A 14884-nucleotide genomic window follows, 5' to 3' on the forward strand; every position below is an offset into this window, starting at 1 on the left:
ATGTCTAGCCCACGGGCCATATAAGGCCTGAGAAATCATTTGGTCTGGCCCTGTCAAAGCAACCACAGTTGCAGCCATCACATTGTTGTTGTTGTTGTTGTTAAGTGCCGTCAAATCAGTTCTGACTCCTAGTGACCCTGTATAAGGTTTCCAAGGAGTGGCTGGTGAGTCTGAATCACCATCCTTGTGGTTCAAACTAACCTTGTGGTCCCACTGCTTTATCCTACAGCGCCACACCAAGACTCTGCCTTCACATTGTTGTTATTGTTAAGTGCCATCGAGTCAGTTCCAACTCATAGCGACCCTGTATAGGTTTTCCAAGGAGTGACTGGTGAGCTTGAACCACCAACCTTACAATTCAAACCAACCTTGCAGTCCAGCGCATTAACCCACAGCACCACACCAGGACTCCTTCATACTGGTGGCTAGTGGCTGTGTGCCATGGAGTCGGTTCCGTCTGATAGCGACCCTGTACAGGGTTTCCAAGGCTGTAAATCTTTACGGGAGCAGAATGCCTCATCTTTCTCCCGCGGAACAGCTGGTAGTTTTGAACTGCTGACCTTGCAGTTCACAGCCCGATTCATAAGGGGTGAGTTAATTAAATGTTTGACCAAATATGTTGTTAAATGCTGTCAAGTCAGTTCTGACCCAACCTTGCGGTTCAAACTGACTTTGCAGTCTAGCACATTAACCAGTTTTTAAGTTGATAATTTTGTATGGCCCATGAATGATGTTATAAATTTTTGCAGAAAAAAAGGCTTCCCATCCCTGCTGTATCGGGTTACCAAGGAATAGCTGGTGGGTTTGAACTGCTGACCTTGTGGTTCGAAGTCCAGTGCTGATCCTACAGTGGCACACCAGGAGTCCACTATACTGGATTGTTGTTGTTGTTGTTTAGTGCCATCAAGTCGGTTCTGACCCATAGCGACCCTATACAGGGCTTCTAAGGAGTAGCTGGTGAGCTTGAACTGCTGACCTTGCGGCTCAAACCGACTTTGCAGTCCAGCGCATTAACCCACTGCGTCACACCAGGAAACCACACCCACTATCATCAAGTTGATTCCAACTCAGAGAGACCCCGAAGAGGGTTTCCCAGGCTGTCAATCTTTACAGGACCTGAAAGCCTCATCTTTCTTACATAAGAGCAGCTGGTGGGTTTGAACCGCTAATCTTGGAGTCAGCTTAGTTTACAGCTCCACACCATCGTTGTTGTTAAGTGCCGTGGAGTCATTTTCGACTCATAGCAACCCTGTATAGATAGGGTTTCCGAGGAGCAGATGGTATAGGTTTGAACTGCCAACCTTGTGGCTTGCAATTCAGTGCTTATCCTACAGAGCCACACTGTTACAGCTTGGAAAATCCTATGGGGACATTCTTCCCTGTCATATGGTGTCGCTATGAGTAAAAATGAATTCAAGCAGCACCCAACAACAGCTTCATAACTTTGGGTCTTTACACATGTGGTTCCCTTTACCTGGAATACTTTTCTGTCCCACATCTTCATTTAACTTTTCCTTAGTCCCTCCTCTCTCACTTTAACATGTCTCGTCCTCAAAGAGGCCTTCCCCGATCCCCCTGTTGAATCTAGTTACCCCTCTAACACACTGTTGGTACTTTCTTGAAAATTCACCCCAAAACCCACTGTCATCAAGTCAGTTCTGACTCCCAGCGACCTTATGTAGGGTTTCCGAGACTGTAGATCTGTATGGGAGCAGATAGCCTGTGGGGCGGCTGGTGGGTTTGAATCGCCAGCCCTGTGGTTAGCAGCCCCACACCTTGAAAGCATTCATCAAAACGGCAATGATATAATGATCTCCACCTTACTGGGTTACAGCCCACTGCAGGTACTAAGTTCCAGGACTATATTGTTTTCTGTCTGATACACTCATACAGCCCCTGGTACAGAAAAAGTGTTCATGCTATCATAGAATGGATTACAGGCATAGAGGGAAGTCCAGGTGTGATGCTGTAGGATAAGCACTGGACTGCTAACTGAAAGTTAAACCCACCAGCCACTCCTCGGAAAACGCATCTAGGGTCGTTATGAGTCGGAGCCGACTCAACAGCACTTAACAGCAGCAACAACCTGTGACTCTAGTTAGCAGGAACCAGAGCAGGGGCAGCACTGGTGTTCTCCAAGGTTCCAAGGACTTAGAACAAGGCCTGGCAAATAGAAGGCACTCAATGAATACTTGCTGAATCGTGAATACGCTGTTGTTCTTGTGTGCCACTGAGTGGGTTCTGGGTTCTGGTTTCTGAGGGATGGCTGGTGGGTTGGAACGGCTGATCTTGCAGTTAGCGGTCCCAGTGCTTATCCTACAAGCACTACACCAGGACTCCAAAATGAATACACTAGGGAGGATTTAATATTAGGAATTCATACAATATAGTCAATCAATAGGTCAAATATGGAAGACCAATATAACCATTTCCACAAATACTGAAATCACATTTCATAAAAGTCAACAGTCAGTCATGATTTTAAAAAACCATACAAACTTGAAATAGATGCACTGCCCTAATACGGTGAAACAAAACTCCTAAATTAACAGGTAACAACACCCTTAACAAGGAGTCCTGGTAGAATAATGGATTACAAGCTGGGCTGCTAAGCTCAAGGTCAGTAGTTCAAATCTACCAGCCACTCCACAGGAGAAAGATGAGGCTTTCTGCTCCCGAAAAAATTTACAGCCTCAGAAACCCTATACAGAGTCACTGTAAGTCAGCATATAACCACCACCACCACCACCATCCTTAACAGCAAAACATTTGAGGCTTTCTCACTAAAATCAGGAGCTAACTGGTCCCAGCATTCTCATTGGTATGAAGTAAAAGCAGTAACTAGAGCTACTCTAAAACAAACAAACTATAATTGATAGATGATTAGCGATGCCTACCCAAACCAGAAAACAAAGAATTCAAAATAAATTTCAGTGAAGTGGCTGGATAAAAGATAAACATCTAAAACACAATAGCTTCTCTGTGAGCAAATAGTAAGTAGTTAGAATATAACAGAAAAAAATATTCTACTCACAATAGCAGCAAATAAACAGGCAAAACCCACCATAAAGTACTGAACCTAAAAAAACCCTGCATATAATGAAGATGTAATACCTTCATAATCAGAAAAAAACACATTTTAAAACATTGACTACTAATATGGAAACAATGAGAAAACACCAGTTTCCAGTAAAATCAGGCCTGCCATAGAACCTCAAGGTCCTCCAGCTGCAATACACTGTGTGCCCTAAAGGTTTATATATAAAACTTACGGATCCAGATCAAATCTACTTTCAGAGCCAAACCCACTACCATTCAATCTGTTATAAATCATAGCAACCTACAGGGCAGCTGAGCAGATAAGGTGTAAGCTTTACCAAATTACACTGCCTCATCTTTCTCCCACAGAGCAGCTGCAAGGGTCCAACCGCTGACCTTTCAGTTGGCAGTCCACCAATTTAACCACTGCGCCACCAGAGCTCCTTTTTAGTTTCGGTGTAAATGAGCAGAAATTACAAAGGATTTTACGCAAGTGGTCACTTACCATGGCTTCCCCTAGGACCCAGCATTTGGACTCTGGTCCCAGCAGTGCGTGGTTAATTTCTCTAATGTAGGAGAGGCGACAATAAAACTAATGCTGTCAATGCGGTGTATGTAAGAGTGCAGGCCCAGCTCAGTGCCTTCAGCTTTGGACCTAATACCTACTTGCACAGTGAGAACAGGGTATTTCTGTACCCTCGCTTCAGCAACAATGTATGTTGCTGCTGACCTGTCCCTACTCTAATTTGGCATTTTTCGTGCTATTTTCCCTTCTCCCTTCTAAGCACAATAGGATATACTAGATATTAAGCTATTTTCTCTCCTGGATATCTGCAGTAGGAGCCAGCAGCTGGGTTTACTTAGCCTTTCAGGATCAGCCCTTACAGCTTCTAAAATCCATGGCCAAAGAAAAGAATAATAAAACCAGAACCAGAAAAAGAGGATTTAAATAGGTCAATGGAAATTGATGGTGCTAATGGCAGGAACTCTGTTTAAACAACATTATGTCTAGTCCACAGCCCTAGGTAAGTGCCAAGCCCCAGTCATCCTAGTGTAAGCTGATAAGGCCACCTATGTGCTTGAAATTCATGCACTCAGATAACTATTTTCCATAGTAACCTCAGAGTAGTCACGGTAGCCAAATGCCCATTTTCTCTTCTCCATAACACAGCACAATTTGATGATAAACAAAGAACAGCTTGCACAGAAAGTCACTGATTTGCTTCAAACAGATAAAATGAGAACAGAGATGGTAAGAAGGAAGACCATGTTCCCTCTGATAAAGAATCAGATGCCTTGAAGGGACGAGACATAAAAAAAAGATGAAACATATTTTCTGAAAAACAGGTTTGCTGAGGACAAGCAATTTAATGGGCTATGCAGCCTTTCAAAACAATAAATAATGGAAAACAAAAATAGTACGGTAAATAAAAGCCTAAAACATGAACAGCAGTTAAAAAAGAACCACAACGCAATCCATAAACCTCATAGGCTTTAAACATTTTACGCACCCTTCCCACAATGATCAATTCCACAATTAACGATTTACCTGAGAGCAACAATACTGACAGCTTAAAGAAGTTCAGCCTTAGAAAAGCAGAGCATGTTTTCAATTTTTATAAAGATTCTTGCCACCTTAAAAGCTTTTCTAGCATTCCTCCCAATGTTAATTTGTATGGGCTGCATTTAAAAAAATGAATACTAATATAGAATATGGTAAAATATGTGCCCAAAAAAGGTGTTTCAAATATAGTGGGTATTTAAGTAAATATCTGTTGAATGAAATTCAACTCCATTCAGAAAGATACTCACTGTTTGATGCTATGTCAATCAAAAGAGTTTCTTCCGCTTCTGTGGAGGAAAAACAGAACGGGATCAGGAAAGAGAAAACCATTCATTACAACCAAAAAAATTATATGCCTAACTAAATAACTGCTTTCTTAGTCACCACTCTTAGGCCTTAAAGTACATTCAATAACAAACAGTCTTTGCTTCTTTCTTTAGCATTTTTTCAAAAAGGATTTAAATACTTCATACTCTAAACATTATGAGCAATTCAAGTAAAAGGAAAATGAATTGAACAAGTAATCAAATACCCATTGTTGTTGAATCGATTCCAACCTAGAGGACAGATCAGAGCTGCCCCACAGGGTTTCTAAGGCAGTAGTCTTTACAGTATGGCACTGTAGGATAAGCACAGAACTACTAACCGCAAGACCAGCAGTTAAAAACCCTACCAGTCATTCCTCAGAAGCCCTATACAGGGTCGCTATGGGTCGGAAGTGACTCGACGGCACACAACAACAACAACCTTTACAGATACCAACTGCAATGTTTTTTTCAGCAGAGCAGCTGGTGGTTGAGCTCAAACCACTGATCTTTTGGTTAGCAACTGAGCCACCAGGGATCCTTTAGTAATCAAATTCTTACTGTTGTTAAGTGCTATTGAGTTGGTTCCAACTCATAGCGACCTTGTAGAGGGTTTCCAAGAAGTGGCTGATGGGTGTGAACCACCGACCTTGTGGTTAATAGTCCAGTGCTTGTCCTACAGCACTACACCAAGACTCCAGTAATCAAATAGAACTCCTCAAAGTAAACGGAATGACAAATTAATAGTAAGTAGGGAACATAACTATGGGAACAAAACATTTACTGATGAAGATCAAAGAGCACAGCCTTCGGTATGGATTACATATCTCAATGTCAAGAAAACAAAAATCCTCACCACTGTATCAATAAACAACATTCTTATCAATAGAGAAAAGATTGAAGTTGTCAAGGACTTCATTCTTCTTGGATCAGCTATCAACACTCACGATAGCAGCAGTCAAGAAATCAATGGATGTATTGCATTAGGCAAATCTGCTGCACAAGACCTTTTTAAAGAGTTGAAGAGCAAAGATGTCAGCTTGAGGACTAAGGTGTGCCTGACCCAATCCATGGTATTTTTAATAACCTCATATGCATGCGAAAGCTGGACAGTAAATAAGGAAGACCGTAAAAGAATTAAAGCATTTGAGTTATGGTGTTGGAGGAGAATATTGAAAGTGCCATGGGCTGCCAAAAGAACCAACAGATCCGTGTTGGAAGAAGTGCAGCCAGAGTGTTCCTTGGAGGCCAGGATGGCCAAACTTCGTCTCTCATACTTCGGATATATTGTCAGGAGGGACCAGTCGCTGGAGAAAGGATATCATGTTTGGTAGGGTGGAGGGTCAGAGAAAAAGAGGAAGACCCCCAGCGAGATGGACTCAAGCATGGCAACAATAGTGAGGTTGGCCCAGGATCGGGTAGTGTTTCGTTCTGCTGTGCATAAGGTCACTATGAGTCGGTACCAACTCGATGGCACCTAACAACAACAGGGAACATAACAGCATGTTTAGAATTCCCCTCAACTCTAACAAAACAAGCTAAGATGATCTAACTGTTCCATTTAGATACTTATTAAAGAAGACCTAGGAAGTGACCCTAAAGACCCAGAAGTGAACTGCTTTCTTAATTCAGTTCTAGTGGTGGGGGTTATGTGCCGTGGAGTCGGTTCTGACTCATAGCAACCCTGTACAGGGTTTCTGAGGCTGTAAATCTTTACAGAAGCAGAAAGTCTCATCTTTCTCCTGCAGAACAGCTGATAGTTTCGAACTGCTGACCCTGAGGTTAGCAGCCCAATTCATAACTACTATGCTACCAGAGCTCTCATCTCTGAAATTTCCCAGTGGTCTCAGTATCTGCCCCTGCCTGGAATAAAAGAGTAGATACCTGAAGTTGTCTGACTGAATTTAGGTTACAGTTAACACCTGTGAAACCTTTATTAAACAAAAAACATCAAAATAGGAATCTCTTGTTTCTTGACATACCCTCCATCTAGGTCTACACACTTATAGGTCTATTCAACTCTAGGTCTATACACGTCTAGGTCTATACCCTTCCCCAAAGAATCCTGTGCGCGTCCACTTCCACCAGGTCAAAATGTCAGGTTTTGGTATCCTTGAGGGACTCAAATCATGTTCCTTTTCAGTGTTGAGTTTGAGGAACAAAAAGAAAAGACATCTGTAGGGGGAAGACCAGGGCTGTAGAGTGGGTGGGGTAAGACTTCCCAGCGAAATTCCTGTAGGACAGTCCTTGCTACCCAACAAAAATGAGCAAGTGCATTGTTGTGATGAATTTCCTCCACACAACTTTCCTGCCCTTTTTCTCACCAATGCACTTTTCAGTTTTCTAACACTTCTCCACGTAATAGGCTCCTACAATCGCCCTGTGCCATTTGAGGACACCTATCAAGATGACCCCTTAGGAATCTCCAAAGCACAGTTGCCATAACCTTCTGAGCTGACTTCTCTGCTTTGAATTGAACTGACCCAGCAGATCCTCTCGGAAGCCACTGCTTTATTGGATCTTTTTCACAAAGGCACCCTAACGAGACTAAGACAAGTGTATTCTTGAGAGAGCTTGTCTGGCAGTCATCCACTGATGGCAGAGACATGTTTAAACACTTTTTGCTTGGAATAAACCTCTGCATGTATGAACTGGAGCCCAAGTAGCAATACTTTTTGACTTCTGCTCATCTGTTTGGCTTCATTATTCGGATACAATAGAAGCCAAGTGGTGAAGAACTGAGATGACTAATACAAGAGAATACTCTCGGTACAACTACCAGGATAGTGAGTCCAGGGAACACAGGGCACCAGTAACTTTGAGTTCTGTAACACTTGAATGTTTATAATTTTCTAAACTGATGTACAGCTCAGAAAAAGGAAGGGTCAACAGTCAGGGTATTGTTCCTTTCCTCATGGAAAGCTCTTGTGTGCCTGAACACAGATTTCCCAAGATTTCCAAGAAGCAGGCTCACCATCTACTGGGCGCATCTGCTGTCTACTTCTAATTTAAAACAATACTAAGAGAATTAGGGTCAACACGACCCTACAAGTGATACGACTACCCTACAAGTGGTACTTGTCTGAAGTCATGCTCTTTGGCTTTTCTTCTCCATAAAGCACTGAGTATGTAATCAAGGGTGCTACAGAAATGAGGTGACCACAGCAACTTAAGTAAAGGCATGCAGGTGCCTTGTCTAAAATTCTTTCACACATGGCAAGCTTAATAACTCTAACTTCATTCTTCTACACAATGTGGATATCATTCATCACAGATCTTTTTCATTCTTAATACATGCTGTCTTAACAACAAACAAAAACAGATCCTCTGACTTAGCATATATCCTAAGGAAATAAGAGATGGGCAGGAAGATTTCTGTACAGAGATGAAAAATAAGGAAAAACCTCAGTGTCAAACACAGGCAACTAATTAAACTATAGGCCACTCTTAACAGATTCAATGATGATTTTCTTAAGCCTTTCCTTGGGTTTTCCAAGAAGCTACAATTGATCCCCAATATTTTTGCCTGATGAAGCCCATGGACCCACTGGGAACACAATGCATTTGTTCTTGAGTAATCAATTTCCTTTCTAGAGCCATTTGAGATGACAGAAGCAATACCTCCTACACACACTTCACAATTTTTGAATCTCATCACAGCAGATGAAACTACAGACTCTCTGTTCTTGGTCTCCAAATCTGAGGGCAGGATGCCCAAGATTTCTTCCCTGGAGTTGATATTCTTATGATTCACCAATGTCAAAGTTAGTATTAGAATTTGGCAAGGCTTGTTGTCAAATGTTTTAATTTCATAGTGTAGGAAGAAAAGTGCTAAATGTGGGTGAATCCAGGTGACCTTGATACTTTACAATGAGCAGTATGTCTGGTAAATCCAATAAAGAAGTCACTCAAAGCCAGACAGAAGTCATTCAGCATTAAAGACTATATATATATACATATACATAGGTAAGAGACTTCATACATCTCCAATCCCAGCCAGAAAAATAGGTGAGAACATAATATAGCTTATAAAATAACCCTCCAGTACTCGAAGACAAAGCATTATCAATGTCTTAGTGGTAGATAATAACGTTATCTTTTCATGTAAAAAGTAATATATTCCATTTTACTTACAATAATACATTTTCAATATGCATGGTATTATACAGAGTGATACTGACCAAAGAAAACATTATAAAATTAGGTAAGCAATTAAAGCTAGTACCTTGAACACATCTAAAGTGGCTATTTATAGGAATGATATCTTGAACATGCTGTTCCTTTTCGTGCAACTGGATTATTAACCTAGGAAACAGAAGAATGGATCAACGAACAGTTTATTGAAAAGCCCAAACATTTAGCAACCAACTACAGTGCTGTCTTGTTATAGAAATCTAATCTGTATTTATTAGACTTGCTGTAGTTCGTTCCCTGGACCTAAGCATTATGAGATCTAGATACTGCTCTAGTTACTAAAAGGATGGGAATGGTGATCGGTATCTGAATATCCACAATGTCCTACGTTGTTGTTGTTGTTATGCACCGTGGAGTCGGTTCCGACACATAGCGAACCTGTACAGGGTTTCCGAGGCTGTAAATCTTTACGGGAGCAGAAAGCCTCATCTTTCTCCCGTGGAACAGGTGGTAGTTTCGAACTGCTGACCTTGTGGTTTGCAGCCCGATTCATAACCACTACGCTACCAGAGCTCCTTACATATGCCATCAAAAAACACATACCAGTGTATGTCCAAAAAACAGCTTACAATCTTAAGAACGTGACTTCCAGAGTTTGCACACCTGGGTGAAGAACTAACAGTTAGATGTAAACTCCATGAAGGCAGGGACTACGTCTGTCTTTTCACCACAATATTGCCAGCATCTAGCACAATGCCTGGCACACAGAAGTCGCTCATATTTGTTGGATGAATGAACTAGAAAATCCATGGTAGCGTTTCCATGCTTTCTCCTAAAGAAGGGTTCTGTTTCTTCAAACGAGCGAGCATGTAGGTTCAGGGAGAAGAGGAGGGGCCCAGCCAGCCAGATGGGTCACGGAGCAGAAAGAATATAACAGACTGACTTCACGTCTCCTGTGCTTACTGCGGTTTCTGACTTCAAGCGGATATTTCTTAGTAGGGATTACTGAACTTGGCTCCCTAGGCTGAAATACAAGCCTTCTAAAATCCATACATACTCCTAAAATATTCATTTTAGTTTATTAGTCATCCTTCCCAGCCACTGCCATCAAATCAATTCTAACTCAGAGTGACCCTATGTTGTTGTTGTTCTGTGCTGTGGAGTCGGCTCCGACTCATAGCGACCCTGTACAGAGTTTCCGGGGCTGTAAATCTTTATGGGAGCAGAGAGCCTCATCTGTCTCCCGCAGAACCGCTGGTAGTTTCGAACTGCTGACCTTAATTCGCAGCCCGATTTGTAACCACTGCGCTCCTTAGTGACCCTATGTTGTTGTTGTTGTTGTTAAGTGCCATCGGGTCAATTCCGACCCGTAGTGATCCTGTATAGGGCTTCCAAGGAGCAGCTAGTGAGCTTGAACCACTGACCTTGCAGTTCAAACGGCTCTGCAGTCTGACGCATTAGCCCACAGCGCCACCCCAGGACTCCATAGTGAGCCTACAGGACAGGATAAAACTGCTCCTAAGCATTTCCGAGACGGTAAATCTTTACAGAGCAGCCAGCCTCATCCTTCCATGCAGATTAGCTGGTGACTTTGAACCACTGACCTTGTGGTTAGCAGACCAAGGCTTAACCCACTGTGCCACCGGGGTTCCTTCAAGGTCTGATCGTGATAAAACAGCCATTCTGAACATCGCTTCCCTAAAGTCAAGCACTCACCAGGGGGTTCTTTTTGCCAGAAATGGTCCTCTCATTTTTTTCCCCTTGGAGAATGTCTACTTTTCTTCCAAGGCCCCACTCAAACATCACCTCCTTTATGAAGTGTTCCCCAGATTCCCAAGCAGAACCAGTAGCCTCGTTCTTCTTTGCTTGTCCTTCTAGTTCAGCCTGTTAATTATATATTTTATTACACTGTTATGTTGTGTTGTTGGTAAGTGCCGCCAAGTTGATTCCATCTCATAGTAACCCTGTACAGGGTTTCTGAGGTGTAGCTGGTGGGTTTGAACTGCTGATCTTGTGGTTCGCAGTCCAGTGTTGATCCTACAGCACCACACCAGGAATCCTCTGTTCTAGCTGTATTTATTTCCCCTTACTGATTTGAGCTCCTTGAAAGCAAAGGCCTTATTATATAGTCAGTTTTGTCTCCTGTCTATAGGTGTTCAATAAATATTTGTTGAGTAAATGAACTAGTTTAATGAAACTATGAACACAGGCTAATTTTTATATACGCCTGATGAATTTTTTTTTTTTAAGTTTTTATTGTGAATTGAATGAAAGTTTACAGGGCAGATCATCAATTTTACATTCATTAAGTCATATACTTTGTTTCATTACAATGATTATAATTCCCTCCATGTACCATCTATTTCTTTTAGCTCTTTAAAAACAAACAGAAAAAAAAACACTCAGGAATATATAATAATTTACACCACCAAAGGACACTTTCTGCAAGTCTACCTCCTGGCTGCCAGCTCTCAGTCCCTCTCTTCCCATGAATCTAGAGTCCTCAGCTGCTCCCTCTCTCCATGTCCCCATCTCTGCCTCCATCTCTGGTGTCGCTGCTTCTCTGGATAAGGTCCCACATTCTGCTTGTGGTGACTGATCAACTTTGGATGTTAAAAATATGTTTGGAAGGTTCTGATTTCTAATGCGTTGTCTTTGGGGAGAGTTACTGTTTTAGCTAGGAAGCACTGGTAACACAGTGGATTACAAGCTGGGCTGCTAACCACAAGGTCGGCAGTTTGAATCTACCAGCTGCTCTGTGGGAGAAAAGGAGAGGATTTCTGCTCGTGTAAAGATTTACAGCCTCAGAAACCCTATACAAGGCCACTATGAGTCAGAAATGATTTGGTGGCACACAACTGCTACCACCATTGTTTTCGCTTCTTTCCCCCCCACCCCCAAATATGTTCATTCTGAAGGGGATAGTCTGAGGGAAGGAACTGCTTAAACAGAACTAAAACCACCCACTGCCAAATAGTTGATTCCTACTCATAGCAACCACCCTAGAGAGGTCCTGGTATGGTACAAGCACTAGACTGCTAACTACAAGGTTGGCAGTTCAAACCCAACAGCCGCTCCTTAAAAACCCTAAACAGGGTTGCTATGAGTCGGAACCAACTTGATGGCACTTAACAACAACATATAGTTTCCAAGGCTGTAAATCTTTACAGAAGCCACATCTTTCTCCCACGGAGCAGCTAGTGGGTTCAAGCCATTGACCTTTTGGCTCATGGTCAAGCACTTTAACCACTATGCCACCAGAGCTCCTAGATATGAGTAGAAGAATAAAGGAAATAAAAGTAACAATACTGTCTTTCTGTTATGATCTTGTTTGCCTAATTTGCAGACGTTTACATTTTAAAGTGATTGGAGAAAACCGAGTAGGCCTTTTTCACCCTGGAAAATTCAGAATTCAATCAGAGAGCCAGGTAAACCCAGAGAGAGACCAGAAACTTGCTAAAAAGGCTTATGAAGCAACGGTCAAGGAGAAGAGCTTATTTTGAGGAAAACCAACATAAACCAATATAATCTCACATTAACAGAAAAGTTTTCACGAGATTGAATCGTTAAAAAAAACCCTCATAAAACAGAGAAACTGCAGGAGTTCAAGTCAACTCCACAAACATGTACTGAAAATCCACTATGTAGTAGGCAGAAGGGCTAAAAATAAGCATAAGAATTCTACCTGAAATGGAATCATTCATTTCAGAACCAAAAGCTTATTTTTAAAGGTATATGGCAGAACAGCGGAATCAGAATTCGGTAGCTTGAAACAGAAGAGAGTATTCAATAAACTAATTTGCCCAGGTGAACTCAGCATCATCCCCAGGAGGAAAACCCCTTGGACTGGTTCAAAGATTTAAGGTGAACCAATAGCTTCTATCATAACTTATTATCCTTGAAAAAAATAAACACTACACACTCCTTTTTAACTATCATTTTGGCCTCTCAAGTAAAGTTTTCCTGTGGGCATGAGCAACAGCTACAGACCAAAAGATTAAGGTAGGCGTCAAGTTCTAAAATAAAAAGACCAAACGGTTAAAAAAAAAAACACCAAAAACCCGTTTGGCCTTTTAATCTTAAGAGTCCTGGACACTCAAGACAGAGAAGAACCTCCCCCCTCCCACCCTCACCCCCCACAAAGACAGAAATTATTTGAGATAGAATTATGGTATTAGGTGGTCTCTAGAAATGATTTCAAAAAACTCAGACAACATATTTCGGAGCTAGGTTACTTATTGAAACTGAAATCACCTACCTAGCTAGGAGGCAGCAGGGATTAGCAGTGGAGAACGAGGGCAGCAGAAGTATATTGCAAGAGCTGTTACAAAACTCAGCAACGGCACTTCCTATGAACAAGTGACTTAACCTCTCGGAACCTCAACTTTTACACCAATAAGGGGGGAGGAGGATGATATTATCATTCATAGAATTCCTCATACTCACTGCCATTAATTTCAGCTCATAGTGACCCTATATATAGGCTTTGTTGTTGCTGTTAAGTGCCATCAAGTAGGTTTCCGACTCATAACAACCCTGTACAGGATTTCCAAGGAGTGGCTGGTGGATTTGAACTGCTGGTGGATTTGAAGCGCTGGCCTTGAGGTTCAAAGCGACTTGTGCTCCAGTGCTTATCCTACATCACCACACCAGAACTCCATATAGGGTTTCCGAGGCCGTAAATCTTTACGGGAGCTGACAGTCCCGTTTTTCTCCCAAGGGCCAGCTGGTGGGTTTGAACTGCCGACCTTGTGGTTAGCAGTCCTGTGCTTATCTTACAACAACACCAAAGCTCCTTTGTAGTCCTCAAATGAGGGTTAAATTAACTGACTCATGAAAAGTACTTTGACCAGTTGTTGTTAAGTGCCGTTGAGTCGGTTGCGACCCATAGCAACTCTATATATGGTTTCTGAGGAGTAGCTGGTGAGCTTGAACTGCTGACCTTGCAGTTCAAACGGCTTTGCAGTTTGGCGCATTAACCCTCAGCGCCACACCAGGACTCCACTTGGCCCATACCATGTCATTAAATATCGATTGCTACTTATAGAAATGTAGACAGAATTGGGACCCACGAATTTGATATCTTTGTAGAAGAGGCTCTAGTCAGGAAAGCCACCATCAGAAGTTTAAGTACTGCTAGATTCTGGCCTGCAGTCATCTTAAAAAGAGTTATTTTATCTAATCTTCGTAATCTTGTTTTTACAGAAAAGGAATCTGAAGCACTAAACATTTACTGGTTTTTTGCTCTAAGGCCATATTTCAAAAGTAGCAGAACTGAAATTTCAGCCCAGGTCTGTGGATTCTAAACTCATTTGTTCTCTCCAACCCAGTGGCAGTAGTGTTCAATTCACTTTTCTGTTGAATTTGGTTTTATTGAACTGTTCTTTCAGGGTTTGAGGAAACTGGAGAAATAACATGGTTTCCCCACATCAACAGAACAGAGTTAAACTGACAGCCAGTGCAAGAGGTTCCACAGTCCCAGAAGAGACCAGGGGGAATTTCTTCTGTTGGACAGCCAGACAGCGACTTAGTCTGGAGAATATGAAAGTGATGGCTGAGAGAAATTGTAAGTAGACAGAATCCAATAATGGGAAAGGCAGGATTTTAGGAGTCAACCCTTAAACGCAGAAGAAATCAGACATCAAGACACCGGTGGGCACCTAGGTCTATATGTCCCTGTCACCATGGGTACTTCTGAGATGTGGCATTAGTGGTGAGGGTGATTAGCAACTAGAGTGATGGTGGTGGTTATGTGCCGTGGAGTCGGTTCCAACTCATAGCGACCCTGCATAGGGTTTCCGAGGCTGTAAATCTTTACGGGAGCAGAAAGCCTCATCTTTCT

At 42.1% G+C, this 14884-nt stretch overlaps 1 protein-coding gene across 2 annotated transcripts in view; it reads right to left on the minus strand.

Annotated features, from left to right (window-relative positions):
- OCRL (oculocerebrorenal syndrome of Lowe) overlaps window positions 1-14884 on the minus strand; it is a 61107-nt gene that overhangs the window by 44619 nt on the left and 1604 nt on the right. For both annotated transcript variants that reach the window (XM_006862838.1, XM_006862837.1), the window contains exons 3-4: window positions 9134-9213; window positions 4852-4890 (exon numbers count right to left, since the gene is read on the minus strand). In XM_006862838.1, coding sequence (XP_006862900.1) covers window positions 4852-4890; window positions 9134-9213 — 119 coding nt within the window. The remainder of the gene's footprint in view (window positions 1-4851; window positions 4891-9133; window positions 9214-14884) is intronic.

The sequence above is a fragment of the Chrysochloris asiatica genome, unplaced genomic scaffold (genome assembly GCF_000296735.1).
Source record: "Chrysochloris asiatica unplaced genomic scaffold, ChrAsi1.0 scaffold00051, whole genome shotgun sequence".
In the NCBI taxonomy this organism is placed as follows: Eukaryota; Metazoa; Chordata; class Mammalia; order Afrosoricida; family Chrysochloridae; genus Chrysochloris; species Chrysochloris asiatica.